The 18,360-nt window shown below is 39.3% G+C and overlaps 1 protein-coding gene across 1 annotated transcript in view; it reads right to left on the reverse strand.

Moving 5' to 3' along the window:
• The window catches only part of WDFY3 (WD repeat and FYVE domain containing 3), a 248,274-nt gene that overhangs the window by 179,384 nt on the left and 50,530 nt on the right, over positions 1-18,360 (reverse strand). The window contains exon 2 of the mRNA XM_052641586.1: positions 9,184-9,394. Within this exon, the coding sequence (XP_052497546.1) occupies positions 9,184-9,363 (180 nt within the window). The 5' untranslated portion in view covers positions 9,364-9,394. The remainder of the gene's footprint in view (positions 1-9,183; positions 9,395-18,360) is intronic.

Genomic DNA, 18,360 nt, shown 5'->3' on the forward strand with positions numbered 1-18,360 from the left:
ATGCAGAGAACAAACAAATGTATAAATACCAAGTGGGGAAATACGGTGGGATGACTTGGGAGACTGAGACTGACATATATATATTCAGCTCAGTTCAGTCGCTCAGTCGTGTCCGACAGTATGTGACCCCAGGACCTCAACACGCCAGGCCTCCCTGTCCATCACCAACTCCCGGAGTTCACTCAAACTCATGTCCATTGAGTAGGTGATGTCCCCTTCTCCTCCCACCTTCAATCTTTTCCACCATAAGGGTCTTTTCAAATGAGTCAGTTCTTCGCATCAGGTGGCCAAAGGATTGGAGTTTCAGCTTCAGCCTAAGTCCTTCCAATGAAAACCCAGGACTGGTCTCCTTTAGGATGGACTGGTTGCAGTCCAAGGGACTCTCAAGAGTCTTCTCCAGCACCACAGTTCAAAAGCCATCAATTCTTTGGCATTCAGTTTCCTTTATAGTCCAACTCTCACATCCATACGTGACCACTGGAAAAACCATAGGCTTGACTAGACGGACCTTTGTTGGCAAAGTAATTTCTCTGCTTTTTAATATGCTGTCTAGGTTGGTCATAGCTTTACTTCCTAGGACTAAGCGTCTTTTAATTTCATGGCTGCAATCACCATCTGCAGTGATTTTGGAGCCCAAAAAATAAAGTCTGACACTGTTTCCTCTGTTTCCCCATCTATTTCCCATGAAGTGATGGGACCAGATGCCATGATCTTCGTTTTCTGAATGTTGAGCTTTATTTTTCGATAATACTGAAAGTGTCAGGTAGTAAAGAGATTTTTTTGGTGACTGACTTTAACAATCAAATCTTAAAATACTGGGTACATATTCACCACCTTCCACAAATAGTGGGAAACAGACAATGCTTCAATCATGCACCTGTGTGCCACAGAGAGGGAAGCTCACAGCTGGAATTATCTTTATGCCCTCGAGGTCTCTGGTCAAAATTTTCCTGTTCTTAGTTCCCTCATCTATCAAAGCGGAGAGGTGAGAGACAGAACTGGTCGGCAGTACATCCACCGCAGAGGGATGGTCCTATAGAACAGACATTCATACCCAGATGAAAACAACAATACAAGGAACAAAACTTCTGGCAAATTAAAAAAAAATAACAATAATTATCATAAAATGAGCCTTTACAGTATGCACAGCACTATTCAAGTACTTGACAGATAATGGCATTCAAATCTCATTAAATCCTGCACATTATTCCCCTTTTACAGATAAGGAGGGGAGACAGCAGGAGGTGGTAGCAAGAGAATTCAAAACTAGACCTGTCTGATTCCAAGCTGTGCTCTTAGTCACTCAGAACTGTACTGTCTTAATTCAACTTCGCAGGAACCCTAGCACTACAACTTTGCTCAGTGTTCATCTTAAGAGGGAATTACCATGGCTTGACTTGTGTTTAGAAGGGTCATTTTTAACATCCATCTAAATAAACGTCAGAAAATTTCCTAGCTGCTTCTCAACTAAATATTTTTGGTATACTTGGGGAGAACAAATGAATGGTGTTTTCTAATGGAATGCAGAAAGCAGAGGTTCAGCATGTATTTGTTACTGAATGAAGCTACTCAATAAAGTTTTATTGTGCATGAGCGTGACTAGTCGTTTTCATCTCTTCAGGACCTCATGAATAGCCCATCAGGCTCTTCTGTCCATGGAATTCTCCAGGCAAGAATACAGGAATGGGTAGCCAATTCCCTTCTCCAGCAGATCACCCAGAAATAGAACCTGGGTCTCCAGCAATGCAGGCAGAAAAGGTTAGTTGTGAAGGATAAGAAACAGACACTGGATTCAACTTAGATGTTTCTTGAATATAATTCAGAAGCAAATTCAAAAACAAGGGGAGTTTCTAAAAGAAGATCCAGGGAAAAGATTATAATACACACAATGAAGTCTGATAACACATACCAAAGTAATTAACAATGGTAGTTCATTTTTAGATGACTAAAAGGCTATTCGTTTTTTAATAAGTTTAAACGAAATATTTTCTCTGTAAGCTTTTGTTCTTGGGACTAAAGGTTAATTATCTTTGAGAATGCTGATTAAATATTACCCAGCTATTCTCAGACTTCACCATAATCCTTCAGTTTGAGAGAATCTGTGAGAAGGAGGAGGCCAGCAGTGTCTTTGCCGGACTGTGATGATGACTACAGGAGGCAGCTGAAGAACCCAGCATGAGTCCTGGCCCAGGAAAAGGACTCAACACATGCCACTTCTCAACTGTGTGTCTCTTAAAGGCCAAAATCACACACTGAAATAACACTAGGGAACACACTTTGGAAACGATTCTGCAGATAAATGTCCGTGCCTAACTGTAATGTGGTTTATTTGCCATTTAGCATGAATCCAGCAAAGTCTCAAAAATCAACAACACAGTTCATTTTTGGCCATCATGGTAGGAAGTCTGGAGCCTTACTGAGCTATTCATTCATCCAAGCTGTTTCTTACTAGTGGAGGGTGTTCATGTACAAATGGCCAAACATTATTTAAATAAACATGGTTATCGATTTCCGAATTTAACAGATATAATATCTAAGGACAATTTTAGTCTGTAAATGATAGATAAGCCATGAACTCAATAGAACATACAAATACAACTTATATGTATTTTTTTAAATTGGTCACAATGGTACAAAAAAACTTTCTCTCTATTTATATTTGGTACAAAGACTCTGAAGAAAATTATGCCTATACACAAACATATAACTGAATTAGCTATACACCTGAAATGAAGAGCACTGCAAATCATCTATCAGTTCAGTTCAGTTCAGTCGCTCAGTCGTGTCCTTCAATAAAAAAATAATTTATAAAAATGCTAAGTGGCATCTGGCCATGCAGGGTTACTACAGACCTTCAATTTGTAAAAAAAATGCAATCAAGTGAAGTACAATAAAAAGAAGGAAAAAAAAAAGAGCTGAATGAACCTTTATGATATTTAAATCACTCACTGTATTACAGCTTTAAGGCAGGGCATATATATGTGCTTTTGACCTAATTTTTAAAAATATTTATTTTTAATTTATTTGACCACAACAGGTCTTAGTTGTGGCACGTGAGATACAGTTCCTTGGCCAGAAACCGAACCCGCGCGCCCTACATTGGGAGTTCAGAGTCTTAGCCATTGGACCACCAGGGAAATCCCATACATATATATATGCTTTTAATTAACCAACTAAAAACTTCTGGCTTGAAAGATGAGAGACTTTCTTTTTCTTGGCAGCGCAGAACCAAGAAAACTAAGACAAACAGTCTAAGCAATAAAGAATAACCACTAAAGAATCTCAATCTTGAAGAAAAAAAAAAAGGTCAAGTTATTTGGATTATTCTAGTCTAAGACTCACTTAATTGACTGTGGAAGCTTAACTGATGAAATGTACGGGACACACATCCACGATATGACTTACAAATTTATGTTAACAGCTGAGAATAACAATTGTGCTAACTACTCATAACATTATCATCACCTTGTCAATGTTCTTAAGTCTGAGAGAAGGAAATGACCTCAGACTCCTTGGTAGCCAATAGTAAGTACCTTGTGACAATGATACAAAACAAAAACAAAAGCATTCAAAATAAAGCCAACTTCCCAGAACTGGCTGTAATAAAAATTAATGACTGCTACCTCAACAGGGTTTTAAAACAATAGCTTTTCTGTAATCAGTTCTCTCATTTTCAAAATGGCTATCTAAAATTTAAACCTTTCCCCACCTCTCCTTGTGTTCCTACTCTATCATCATCTCTTTCCATTACTCAGCCTTTTATTTCAGAGAGCAAAAAAATGATCACGCTCTGTTCCTGTTTCATCCCACCCAATTTCAAGAGTGATATGTGAGTTAGATCTCTTACTGTTATCTGTCCCTCTACTCCTGACCTTCTGCTTTATCAACCCAGTGAAAGCTCAGCCCCAATAGAGCACACACAGCTATCTGTCTTCTCTGCTTCCACACACATACTGCTTTTTAAGTGAACGAGAAAAATCACACGCCTGCATGGGTAAGATCCAGTACAAAGGTACTATCTCCAACCTTCACTGGGCCCTAAGTCTTCTGTTGTCCCTTTTCAACTATCTTTCTCAATTCCTTTTCATTAATATTCCAAATTATCACAATTTCCTAAAGTCCCCTATCCAACCTACTGACTCCAAAGTTTTCACAGACATCTTCTATTGAAAACTATAGGAAACAGAGGTCATGGAGCAAAATCTTATTCAACTTTCCACCACCTTCACTACAAATCTGTGTTCATACCCAACAAAACTACAGGCTTTCCTACAGCACACAGTGTCTCTCTTGTTCAAAGCTCACGTGTACTTGCTCAGTCGCTAAGTCATGTCTGACTCTTTGTAGACTGTAGCCCACCAGGTTCCTCTGCCCATGGGATTTCCCAGGGAGAATACTGGAATGGGTTGCCATTTCCTCCTCCAGGGGATCTTCCCAACCCAGGGATCCAACCCGCATCTCCTGCATTGCAGGCGGATTCTTTATCACTGTCAAGACTCACTCACCCACCTGTAATTTGACTCTCTTCACGAAACTTCACTCTCTTAAACATCGGATTTCCCCCTATGCTTGTTTCTTCCCTTCTCTTTATGATCATGCCTGGATCTATCCCACTTTTAACAACACAGCAAAACACCAGAAATATACAAACACAAACTCCCTGTTGCAGGAGTCACCTCCATCGATCTCTTCCATCCTCATTTTCTTTCACATTTCCACAAGCTGAATCCATAGTCTCTTCTCATCTCCCATTCACTGCTCAACATACTCCTTTCTGATGCTGCCATTCTAGTAACTTTCCAACTGGCAAACCTCAAGCACATGTTTAGGTCTCCATTTGCTGGTCTCTCTATTGCACAGAGATGAATGCTTTTTCTCGCAACTATTATCTCTTGAGTTCCATAATCACCCTCTCTTGATTCTGTTTGTACTGCTACTGACCAGTTCCTGTGCTGTGTCCTTTATGGGTCCCCCTTCTTTCATTAAACAACCATATTCTCCATGGTTCATCCTCGCCTACTGCTCCTGGCGTAGGGGGTGGCATGAGTAGCGTTTGGTCCCCTTCTAGGGTTCCAACGACCACATCTCTGAAGTGGTCCCCAAAGTAAGTACCTAGCCACATCCCCTCACCTGAGCTTCTAACTGCCTACTGAATACCTCCACCTGGGAAGCTCACAGTGTGGACTCAAGGCCCCAAACTGAGTCTATCACTTACACCTCTGTTTCTCAGCTCCTAGGAAAACATCCACCCAGTTTCTCAAATTAGAAACATAAGAGATAGCCTCACTTTGGCCCTTTCTTCTTCCTTATTCTATTGCTGAGAATACCTCATTGGCTCTGCACACCTCCAAGAAAAAGTATTAGCTCTTTCAGTTCAGTTCAGTCGCTTAGTCATGTCTGACTCTTTGCGACCCCATGAATCGCAGCACGCCAAGCCTCCTTGTCCATCACCAACTCCCGGAGTTCACTCAAACTCATGTCCATCGAGCCGGTGATGCCATCCAGCCACCTCATCCTCTGTCGTCCCCTTCTTCTCCTGCCCCCAATCCCTCCCGGCATCAGAGTCTTTTCCAATGAGTCAATTCTTTGCATGAGGCAACTCTTAATATGCCATAAAACCTGTCATGATGTAGCTCCTATCAATCTTAATAGTCATTTTTTTTTACCCCTCCTTGACATAAAATCAACTTCTTAGACCACTTACAGATGCTCGCACACATCAGCATGTTTGTGGAATTTACTTTGATTCAGGCTTGAATTTCTTACTCTAACTACCTTCTTGGTTAATTTAGCCTAGTTAGTTCTGATCTGGCTAATGCCTACCTTATAAGGATTCAAGAATCACATCACATTCTCAAAAGACATTTCCCTGCCCTGACTCCCCCATAGACTTTCAGGTAACTCTCCTTTCAGGGGTGCCATAAGATTCTTCTGTGTCTCTAGTACTATATTTCTTTGTTATTCCATTATCTGTTTATGTGTTCATCTCTTCTCCAACAGAATTACATGTCATGTTTATCTTCCTCATGATACTTCTGATTCACAAAGCTGGACTTTATCTTATCTCAGAACTCCAGTGCAGAGCATGGTGTATAGCACAACTTCTATTTGTCTGACACATATTCACGGAATGACTCAGTAGCGCACAGTCACAAAATACACGAAGAGACAATCACACAAATTAACACAGAATGTGTAGAGTCTGTCCCTCCTCTCTGCTGTCAAATTAGCCTTTAGTTTGGTATGAATAACACATAAACTGAATGTATTTCAGCATATATTCAATATGAAATCATTTCAGCATAAATAGTTAATAATCTTTCCTTCATCTTGTAATGTCATAAAAACAATAACAGACACAAAAGTTCCCTAGGACAAACAATTGTTAAGTGCGTTAAGTATATTTTCTTACTTAATCCTCACACCAACCCCACAAGGTGGATATTCTTATTTACAGCTGAGAAACTGAAGGTGACAGCCCCTCCCAAGGCCAGGAGACACCTGAAAGTCTAAACCCCAGAGAGGAACAACCAAGAATACTGACAGCTACAAACTGGAGACTAAGTGAAAGTCTATCTACTGAGCATGAAACATCAGTCTTGTTCTTCAATTTAGCTTTAAGGAAACACCAGCAGGTATATACTCTGGAAAGAAATCAAATCAGTCACACCTGAAAGAAATCAACCTTGAATATTCATTGGAAGGACTGATGCTAAAGGTGAAGCTCCAATACTTCAGCCACTTGATGAGAAGAGCCCACCCTTCGGAAAAGACGCTGATGCTGGGAAATAGTGAAGGCAAAAGGAGAAGTGGGTGGCAAAGGATGAGACAGTTATAGCATCACTGACTCAATGCACATGAATTTGAGCAAACTCCAGGAGAGAGTAGAGGACACAGGAAGCTAAAGTGCTGCAGTCCATGAAGTCACAAGAGAGTCGCACACGACTTAGGGACTGAATAACAGCAAAATAACGCTTCAGGCAGGAGACTGAAAACTACGCTTTCCTGGAATATCAACATATCCTAGGCTAACGGGTCTCCACATTTTATCCAGCCAGATCATCTTACCACTGGAAAAGTCTCACCACTGCACAAATACTTTTCAATCAGTGTTTCAACACCTCATTCTTAAATATCAATGTATAAGACAATTATCATCAGACATCTGAAGATTACTCCAATATGAAAGAAAGTAATATAAACAAAGAAAAACAGTAATTTGGAGCAAATAACAAGGAAAGAGGCATGAGAAAATTTGAAAAAGCTTTAATATTTTCTGAGGGATAAGGAGATATTGCACAATTTCAAAAAACTGTTCAAAGAAATTAAAATATGATAGCACAAGGTTAATCCCAAAAAGTTAATACTTGATTGATAGAGTTGCAGAAAAGGGGAACATATAAAACAAAGGGAAGAATATTAAAGAAATATTTCAAAATATTTTCCCAAAAATAAAAAGTACACGCTTGCAAATTCACGTGAAGCCTCCATAAAATTTCAAAATAATGAGAAAAATAATCTAGAAAATTTCACACAGAAAGACTAACAGACACAGAGAACAAACAATAAACAGATCAGTGAGACTGTGAGGGGAGACAGTGAGTCATGGACACAGGAAAAAAGAAAGACAAGGGAGGGGAGAAATAGGGGGCAGGGGAGGCCAAGAGAGGAACAGAGAGAAACAGGAGAGAGACGTGGGAAGAGAGATAGAGAGACAGGGAGAGACAGGCAGAGATGGGGAGAAAGAGACAGAGAGGGAAGTAGAGAAAGATATGAGGAGGACAAAGACAGATCAAAGGAGAGTAAAAGAGAGACGGGGAAGAAAAAGAGACACGAAGAAAGGCAGAAACTGAGACAGTTAGTTTACAAAGTCTGACGAAAACAAGAATGGAAAATAGTGGTGGTTTGTTATAAGGTTCATCTATGAATAATATTTACACCAGGGTCAACAGAGGATACACACTGAATCTTCCTTAAATGAATGCTATACTCGTATGGGAAGAAAAAGGAGCAGGGTAGCATGGATGAGTGAAAGCATGTGTGCATGGTTTGGAGGGATGCAGAGGTAAAAAAAAAGCTAATTATTCTATTTCTCAACAAGAAGTCAATTAAAACTGAATAATCAAGAAATAGCTGTAACAGTATGCTATGCAAAAGCTGAAAGAGCTAAAGGTGGCAGCAACAACCAGCAGTGGAGAGGACTCTATAAGCCTGTGGAAGTATCTGACTTTTTACACTATGTTCATATACATTTTTGATAAAAACTTTTAAATTATTCTGAAAGTCCCCACTAAGACTGCTACATGTGATCAACTAGACGAAACACATTAAAACATTAGTTCTATTTGGACTAACTATCCTATCACAAGAACTCTTCTAGAAAATCCAAACAACAAAGTAAACTGTGATGACTCTTCAAAGTATCTAAAGCACTGCGGCAACTGCACCATTTGATGCCATAAACCATCACTTCAAAAGATAACAGAAATAACATAAGTGGTCATTTACAACCTCTCTCTCTCCCAAGGATCAACCATTAGAGGAACATTTTACAAAATGTTCACAATCTTCCTTTGATCTATTAGAAATAAAAGGACTTCATTCTGACCAGATCTCACATCAAATCGCCTTATAGCAAACTGAAAGGAAAGAATGAATGTCATCAAGCTTCTCAAAAATGAACTCATTCTATCATTTATTTCCCTACCTCTGACTTATTGTCAATTCAAAGAACTGATGCCTTCAAATTGTGGTGCTGGAGGAGACTCTTGAGAGTCCCTTGGGCTGCAAGGAGATCAAACTAGTCAATCCTAAAGGAAATCAACCCTGAACATTCACTGGAAGGACTGGTGCTGAATCCGAAGTTCCAATACTTTGGCTACCTGATGAGAAGAGCCAACTCATTCGAAAAGACCTTGATGCTGGGAAAGATTGAAGGCAAGAAGAGAAGAGGGCAGCAGAGGATGAGATGGTTAGGTAGGATCACTGACTCAACAGACATGACTTTGAGCAACCTCAAGAGAGAGTGGCAGACAGGGGAGCCTGGCGTGCTGAAGTCTATGGGGTTGCAAAGAGGTGGACATGACTTAGCAACTCAACAACAACAACACGACTTATTGTAATCTCAAGATTCCTTCAGTACCACCCCATCCTAAAGCCAGGTGCTTGGCAGCCTGGACTCACCCTGTTAAACACTGGCAGCATCATGTACAGCTTCTCTTCTTGTTCCTTCTGGGTCATGTGCCGAGGAGGGTGGCACAGCTCTGTGAAGAGCCGGCGGAGGTGCATCAGTCCTAGGGCGTTGTCTTGCGGGCTGCATTCCTCCTGCCTCGGCCGCCCCATGATCCTCTTCACCATGTTCATCTTGGCTGGGTGGTAATAAACTCTTCTAAATCTGCAGGGAGATGTTCATACACAAATCGTCAAAATATCATCTTGACCAAGTTCAGCATGCATGGCAGAGCTTCTTAAAAAGTCAGGAAAACAAAAAAATTCTGTCTAAAATATTTTTTCTACTTTTTAAACAGAAAAAATAGAGGCAGAGCTAATTTTGATAAATCTCTTTAATTGACAAATTACAAATTGTGCCACTCAAATGTTCTTTGTGAACCTGGCCCCAGTTTGGATAAACTATAAAGCATTAAATGTAAAAAATTAATTGTTGCTGGATGAGCAATAAACATTTCCAATTAAGGCAGTCATATTAAGTTCAACAAATAAAAGGATCATAAATTTTATAATTAATATGTGGCTTAATAGTTGAGTATATGGAAAAAGATGAAAAGAACTTAAAATTCATCCACACCCTCCCAATTAACTGAAACAAACAAATCCACAAAGCTTTCTATTTTTAATCATTTAACATTTTTGTAGATGAAGGATTACACTTGGTATACTCACTGAGGAGTTTACGTGGTAGTTTGAGATATGCAAATGAAATGAAATGATACCTCTAAATATATTATAAATCATAAGTGAAAACTGACATGTAACTTTAAACTGTTTCTTTAGACTATACCTTGAAACCCTTTGCCAGGTCAGGTTAATTCCGTTAACAGATTATGACAATCAATTAACAAAAGAGAATATAATATTGCAAATTGATTATACTTCAATAAAAATATTTTGAATGAAATAGAATATACTGGAATACATGTAGAAAGAGCAATAATTATTTCATAAAATTTATTTTAGGTAAGGGTGCATTCATGTGTATTGAATCACAATATAAAATGTATCCCTGGCTAGAGCTGCAGTTAAGAAATAAATAAACCAACCACTGGGTTAGAACACACACCAAAATCAATAACACTAAGCTTTCAGAAAGCATCATCAGCCCTTTTCAACAACCATGAACTGTGCCAGCTATTAGCTAACCTCAGACACAAAAAACAAGATTATCTTACAAAAGGAACCAGGAGGGCTGGGAGGACATTATGGATATACCAAACTTGGGTAAAAGGCAATTTGCTTTTTAATTTGTAGAAAAGCAGGAATAACTTGAAAATTTGCAATTTTGCCATATAAGCCAGTATGGCATTTCTTAAGAAAGGCGAAATCACTGCTTCATTTACCAAACATCTATTGACTTTTTTTAAGCCATAAGAAGAACTAGTAAACATGTCTGTCCTTGAGAATTTTGAGTGGATTCCACATTTGGCTGTGGGCAAATGTTTATGCAGCCTAGCTGCACTACACCAGGAGGTCACCTGTGACTCATCACAGGTAAGGAGCAGGAAGACACTCTACTCAAGGCTGGTCTGTGCCAAGGGCCCTCTACTCAAGGAGCACTCAACACCACTAAGCTGTCCAGTCGTGGGGAAAGTGCTCAGACCACTGGCACAGGGCTGAGGAGGCCCTCTGAACTACAAAATGACAAGTGAAAGTCAGTCTGGTTCAAACTTGCTCGACACATTTCATTCTCAGAAAAATGTGTTAAGTTCTCCAAATGTAAATTATATTTCAACAAATACATTCCAGTAGCCCACTAGGTAAATGTTAGTTAGGTAACATTTCAGATTATGCATAGATCTGTTCTGTTTCTTTAACCTGTAGCTGCAGTTTATAATCTAAAGTGTGTGGATAGGATTTAGGGGATTCATGATCCTTTAACACTTCAAAAAACATTTTTAAGAGTCTCCAGCTTTCAAAGGCGTCTATGTCATTAAAAAGTCAAGCATCTTTCCTTATTTATACAGCATTAAAGCACTTTCTGACCATTTCCTTTGGTCGTCATTCCAATTTAAGCAAGTGAACCAAGGAGGGGATTAATTCTGCTTGTGAGTGAGACGCCCCCCCCCACCCCGCCCCAAGACAAGAACAACTTGCTCAAAACACACAATGAAAAAGAACTGAGTGAGAACCTAAGACTCTGACCTCCTGATCCAGCCCTTTCTGCTTACCGGTATTCATGTGCCTATTTCAAATTACAGAATTTTGGTAACTCTGACTCTAGAATATTTATTTTGCACCAAGAGGCAACTAGGGTGTAAAAGAAATCTTTTTGACTTTTCTGAAGATACATTAAAAAATATCACTAAACACACAAATAATCACACAAAGACAGAAACTAGCTAGATGTAATCAAGCTATCGTACCACTGTTATTTAATCTCTGTCAGAGTCAGTCAGCTAAAGGGATTTACTGGTATTTCTTGATTACTCAGATAATCTCAGTTTGGGGGAAAAAATCAGATTCCTCTTTTCTCCTAATTTACCAAGAAACACTTAAGCCTATCATATTAGATTGCTGACTCATAGCTTTGTCTGTACTTCAGTGTTTTTTAAGTTAAGGTATAATTCAGATACAGAACTATCTTGTTTAAAGTACTCTTCAGCAGTGAAAGAGCAGAGAAGAACGGGTACTTTTGGTCAAATCTGTACCCACATGTCCATGTAAGTTAGTTAACTTGAGGTGAAAGATTCTTAATTCCCTTGAATCTTGGGTTTCTCTGACCTGTGAAATCTTTCCTCATAGGCTTTCTGAAATGCATACATAAAATAGCATCATTTCTATGAGGTGTCAAGCACACTATGTTCAACAATTTTTAAATTTCTTCCTTCAGCTTGATCATGAAACATTTAATTCCTTTTCATTTACATTTTAGTTATTTAAGGAAAATAACAAAAGGAAGGGAAACAATACAGGCCCTTATAGTACTATGTTTTATTAGAGATGTACAAAACTATAAATAAAAAATAAAGGAAAAATTTATTTCTTAAATGCTCAAAAAGAGGTTCATAAAGCAATAAAGACGAGACAGACAAAATGTAGTACTATTAAGAACAAATCATAAAAGTGATTATTTGGGGGTTAGTTATTAGGGATTTTCAAAATATTTACAAAGATTATTGTGCATAAGAACTAGTTTTCTAATGCAAACTCTATTTAGTTTCACAAGAGAAAAGTGTGCTGCCAACAGAGGGTTATTTAAATAGCAATCAGATAATTACTGCATGAGCCCAGACAGTATTTTTTATTCTAATCTCTTGTGTTAATGCTTGAAAATCTTTTGGAATTGCTTGAAGAATTTAAACAGTTTATCATTTTTAAATTATGAAAGGGTAGAAAAAGTAAATAGCTTCAACTTGCAAAAATATATTTGACAAGTTACTAATGGCCTTTGAGTAGCTCAGCTAAAAACTGAAAAGTGTTTTTTCTGAGTAAACTCCTTAATTTCACAAGAGAAGAAATAAAGAGCTCACAGGACTTAGGGAAAATCTTAAAGTTTCATTCAGTTCAGTTCAGTCGTTCAGTCGTGTCCGACTCTTTGCAACTCCATGAATTGCAGCACGCCAGGCCTCCCTGTCCATCACCAACTCCCAGAGTCCACCCAAACTCAAGAATTATAATTCCACAGGTTTTTTCTTAAACTTTCTGGAGAAAAAACAATTGTGTTTTTGCACTGTGAAGGCAAAACTTCCTACACTTTTGAAAAAAGAAGACAAAATTCTGACAGGCTCCCAGCAAACTGTATATATAACCTGGTATTCTAAACCCATACATTGAAAAAAAACCATTAATACTGTCCTGAATTAGAATTTTAAAATTCTACCTACTGAAACACTGTTTTTGCCTCTCAAGAACAGCCATATCAGAGTTTAGGCCCAAGTATGAGACATGACAACATCAGCCATCTCATTTATACGGCAAAATACAATTACTTAAGACCAATACCCAACATGAGCTTCCCTGGTGGCTCAGTGGTAAAAAATCTGCCTGCAACGCAGGAGACAGGTTAGACCCTGAGTCAGGAAGAGCCTCTGCAAGCCACTCCAGTATTCTTGCCTGGGAAATCCCATGGATAGAGGAGTCTGGTGAGCAAAAGAGTAGATAACGGTACTCACAGTACAAGATGATTTACTGCATTATATATTTTATAATTGTTTGTAACAAAAAATCAGAAATAGCCTAGACCTTTAGTAGATGAACAGGCAACTTCTGGTATATCTATACTATGGCATAGTTTAGTTCCCAAAAGTTAGGAGGAAAAAAGAACTTAAATTTTGACAAAATCAGGGTTTCAACACCTAAATGTAAGGAGTTTCGAAGTCATCACTCCTGTACTTACAGAAGGAACAGCTGAAGAAACCGGAAACCAAGGATTTTTCCCGGGAACCCTCAGAGAACTGGGACTACTACAGAGCAAACTAACCCTCAATCTCGGGAGACAAGTCAATCCGGAAAGTCGCAGGTGGAATATGTTTATCTGGAACAGAAATCCCTGGAGCCCTTGACTGTGAAGAACTGCTAGGGGTTAACAGTGGGCTATCAAGGGCCACAGTCTTCAGGCTCTCCCCACAACTCCTGACCCCTCCAGACTCTTTCACAGAGATGAGCTGGGAAAGATGCCCTCCGGGCTCTGGTAGAGGGAGGGGAAGAGCAATCTCTTTGAAATGTTCCCAGAGCAACTTCACAAGAAAGCCCTACTTCCCAGGGTCAAACACTATCTTAGCCTTGTCTCACTTGAGGGAAGGGCATATCTCACTCTCCTCCTCCCCCAGTTCCACCACCCCTAGCCTTCCAGTCTTACCTAAGGGGGTTAAAGGAAGAAACAGCCTGGGAGAAATACTTGTGGAGGTCACAGCCCAGAGTTACAAACCCACTGAGATTTAATCATCAGGTTACAAAACTGTTCCCTCTTCCACACTTTACAACCACCAACTGTGCTGTAAAAAAAAAAAAAAAATCAAAGGGAAGTGCAACAAATCAAAGGCACCATAACAATTACGAAGAATGCTTTGATGAGCTCAACATTAGACCAAATAAGGCCATGGAAAGAATTAGTAAGCCTGAATATAAATCAATTAGAAGATTCCAGAAGGAGAAGAAAGAGAAAAGCTTCCGGAAGGAGAACAAAGGGAACAGAGGCATGCATATTCAAACTAATAATGTCTAAGAACTTTTCAAAATTAATGACAGACACCAAACCACAGATACAGAAAACTCAGAGAATATCAAGGAAGGTTAAATACCTCAAATACCACATTTAGGCAGATCAAATTCAGACCATACAAGGTCAAAGACAAGGAGACACTCTTGAAAGGGAGTGGGATTAGGGGGTGAGGGGGAATAGGAAAAACTTACCTAAAAGAACCAGGACAAATATTACGGTGGACCTCTCATCCAAAATGTGCAAGCAAGAAGATAATGGAGTGAAATATTTAATGTGTTGGAACAAAAACCAACCAGTCCAGAATTCTATATCCAATGAAATTGTTAGGGGAAGCATACTGATTGAAACCGCCCACCCTGGCCAGGCACTATAGTAACCATTTGCATAAGTTGTTTTACGACAGGAGGTCCTGCTAAGGAATACGGAACTAATAAGCCAACCCCAACTGGAAGAATTCAGGAAAGGTCAAACGGAGACACCACATGTCCGACCACCTCCCAGAATCCTTCTCTCTGGCATCCATCTTGGCTGAAAAGGCGTGCACCACCAGGAAGGACTCTGACTCAGAATGATCTGCTAAGGACAACCCGGAAACTACTCCCATCACCATAAAACCTGATACTGCAAGCCATGTGGCAGAGCAGTTCTCCTGGGTTCCCTTACCTTACTGCTCTCCACCCAGGTGCCCTTTCCCAATAAAATCTCTTGCTTTGTCAGCGCATGTCTCCTCGGACAATTCATTTCTGAGTGTTAGACAAGAGCCCAGTTTCGGGCCCTGGAAGGGGTCCCCCTTCCTGCAACAAAATTACCCTCAAAAGTGAAGGAAGAATAAAAAATTTCTCAGACAATCAAAAAATGTCATATGTATTGTACCATGATATGCCATGTCAGAAATATTAAAAGTTGTTCAGGGAGAAAAAAATTAATATAGACTGAAAAATTGTACAGGCATACTATGCTTTATTACGCTTCACAAATTGAGTTAACTTTTTGCAAAGCGAAGGTTTGTGGCAACCCTGTGTTATCAGATGATGGTTAGCGTCTTTCAGGAAAAAGTATTTTTAAATTAAGGTGTGTACATTTTTTGGACATGTTATTGCACACTTCACAGACTACAGTATAGTGTAACTATAACTATTATATGCACTGGGGAACCAAAAAATTGGTGTGACTTACTTTATTGCAATATTTGCTTCATTGAGGTGGCCTGGAATATCTCCAGGGTATGTTTCTATTTACATAATAAAGAGAAAGGCATCAGAGAAGGAATAAATTATGGTAAAAAAATATTTTTTACGATCCTTAACTGATCTAAAAGATTGTTTTAAAAGTAATGACAGTAATAATGCATGAGGTGATTATAGTTTATGAATTAGTAAGATGAGTAACATTAATGTCATAAGAATTGGGAATACTCCTGTAAGATATCCATAGTATGGTGGTTTAGTTGCTAAGTCGTGTCTGCAACCCCATGGACTATAGCCCACCAGGTTCCTCTCTTCATGGAATTTCCCAGGCAAGAACACTGGAGTGGGCTGCCATCTCCTTCTCAGGGATCTTCCCAACCCAGGGATCAAACCTGTGTCTCCTTCATTGCGGGAAGACCCCTGCACCGTGGGCGAGTTCTTTACTGACTAAGCTATGCGGGAAGCTGGAGGGCAGATGAATATTAGTCAAAAACGTACACTCTAGGGCAACCACTAAAACTGAAAGGAGTTAAAAAGAAACCATGTAAAATACTCAGTTAAAACCAGAGAAGGCAGAAGGAACCAAATAACAAATGGAACAAATATGAAAGCTACACACAGGACAGATATTAATCTTACTATATCGAAACTCACTCTAAAGGTGACTAGATTGAACACACCAATTAAAAGACAGAATGTTCGGCAAATTTAAAAACTTATCTCAACTTTATGGTGTCCACAAGAAAGCTGCTTCAAATATATTGAATAAATAACCAGATATATTGAAACTAAAGAGATGGAGAAAGGTATACCATGTTACTTCAGGTGAAAGAAAGCTGGGTTAACTATATTAATTTTAGACAATGCAGTCTTTACAAGAAAAATTTCAAGGATAGTTACATATTGACAAAAGGGTCAATTCTCTAAGAAGACTTTACAATCCTTAACATGTATAAGCCTAACACGGAAATCCCACAGGAGGCAAACATGGACAGAACTGAAGGGAGAAAAAAACAAATTCACTTTTGGAGCTGGAGACTTCAACAGGTCTCATACAACAACTGACAGATCAAATGTGCAGGAAATCAATACAGACATAGCTTACTGAACAGTACTACCAACTGACTAGAACTAGAGTTGATATTTTCAAAACACTCCATCCAACACCAGCAGAATGCACATTCTTCTCCAGCTCACATGGAATATTCACCAAGGCAAATCACATACTGGGCTGAAAACACACCTTAGCAAATTCAGAAGAAAAGAAATCATGCAAAATATGCTTTCAGATCACAATGGAATTAAACTAGAAGTCAGTAACAAAAGACAGCTGGAAGAAAATAAACAACATGCATCTAAATAACATGAGTCAAGGAAGTGTCAGGAGAAATTTTAAAACATTTTAAAATGAATGAAAATATAACTTGTCAAAACGCATAAAATGCAGTGGAAGATGTTCTTGGAGGGAAATTTGAAGCACTGAAAACATATAAGAGAATATGCTCGGTCACTCAGTGGTGTCCAATTCTTTTACGATCCCATGGATTGTACCCTCTAGGCTCCTCTGTCCTTGGGATTCTCCAGGCAAGAATACTGGAGTGGGTTGCCATTTCCTACTCCAAAGGATCTTCCTGACCCAAGATTGAACTGTGTCTCTTGTGTCTCTTGCCTTAGCAGGCAGGTTATCTACCACTAGCAGCACATAGGAAGCCCATTTTAAGAGAATAAATATGTAAAAGTAGCCTAACCTTTTATCTTAGGAAACTAGAAAAATAAGCAATTTAAGCTTAAAGGAAGCAAAAGGAAAGAAATAAATTTTAGCAACAAATCAATGAAACTGAAAACATAAGAACAAAGAAAATCAAAAACAACAAAGTCTGGTTCTCCGAAACGATGGACAGAATTAGTCTCCATCTACCCTACAGATGGTATCCCTATCTGGAGTGCATTTTCCCTACAGCTCTCAGTTTTCCTCTGAAAAACAAAGCAGGTATCATACCACTTCTCTGATTTACAACCTCTGCTGATCCCCTATTGTCTAAAAATAAGCCAAAGTATCTTAATCTGATATCTAAATTCTTAAACACTCTGGCCCCATTTATATTTCCAGACTTCTCTTTCACTAAGCCACTGGCTTCATGCTAAATTCTGCTTCTTCAGCCCTCTATGCATGTGTGTGTCACCTTCTTTCAGCCAAGGACGGCCCCTCTTCCACTTTTCCTAGCAGATAAGCTTTAAGGTCACCTTCTCCGAGAGTGGGAGTGTGTGTGTGCTCAGTCATGTCTGATTCTGCCACCCCACGGACTGTAGCCTGCCAGGCTCCTCTGTTCATGGAATTTTCCAGGCAAGAATACTGGAGTGGGTTGCCATTTCCTGCTCCAGGATATCTTCCCAACCCAGAATCGAATCCGAGTCTCCTTGTCTCCTGTGTCTCTTGCATTGGCAAGCAGATGCTTTTACCACTGAGCTACCTGGGAAGCCTCCCTTCTTTCCCAAGCCTCCAAGCAGAATTTGTGGCTTTATCCTACCATGGTTCTTTAGTTATTATAGTCTGTCAATAAGAAAGACAGTATAGCATACTGGTTAAGAAGGCTTTGCAACTGATCGCCTAGATTCAAATCCTTTTTGCTGTTCAGTCACCAAGTCGTGTACGATTCTTTACGACCCCATGGACTGCAGTACACTGCATCCCCCGTCCTTCACTGTCTCTTGGAGTTTGCTCAAATTCATGTCCATTGAGTCAGTGATGCTTATCTAAACATCTCATCCTCTGCCACC

Source organism: Budorcas taxicolor, chromosome 6, assembly GCF_023091745.1.
Source record: "Budorcas taxicolor isolate Tak-1 chromosome 6, Takin1.1, whole genome shotgun sequence".
NCBI lineage: Eukaryota > Metazoa > Chordata > Mammalia > Artiodactyla > Bovidae > Budorcas > Budorcas taxicolor.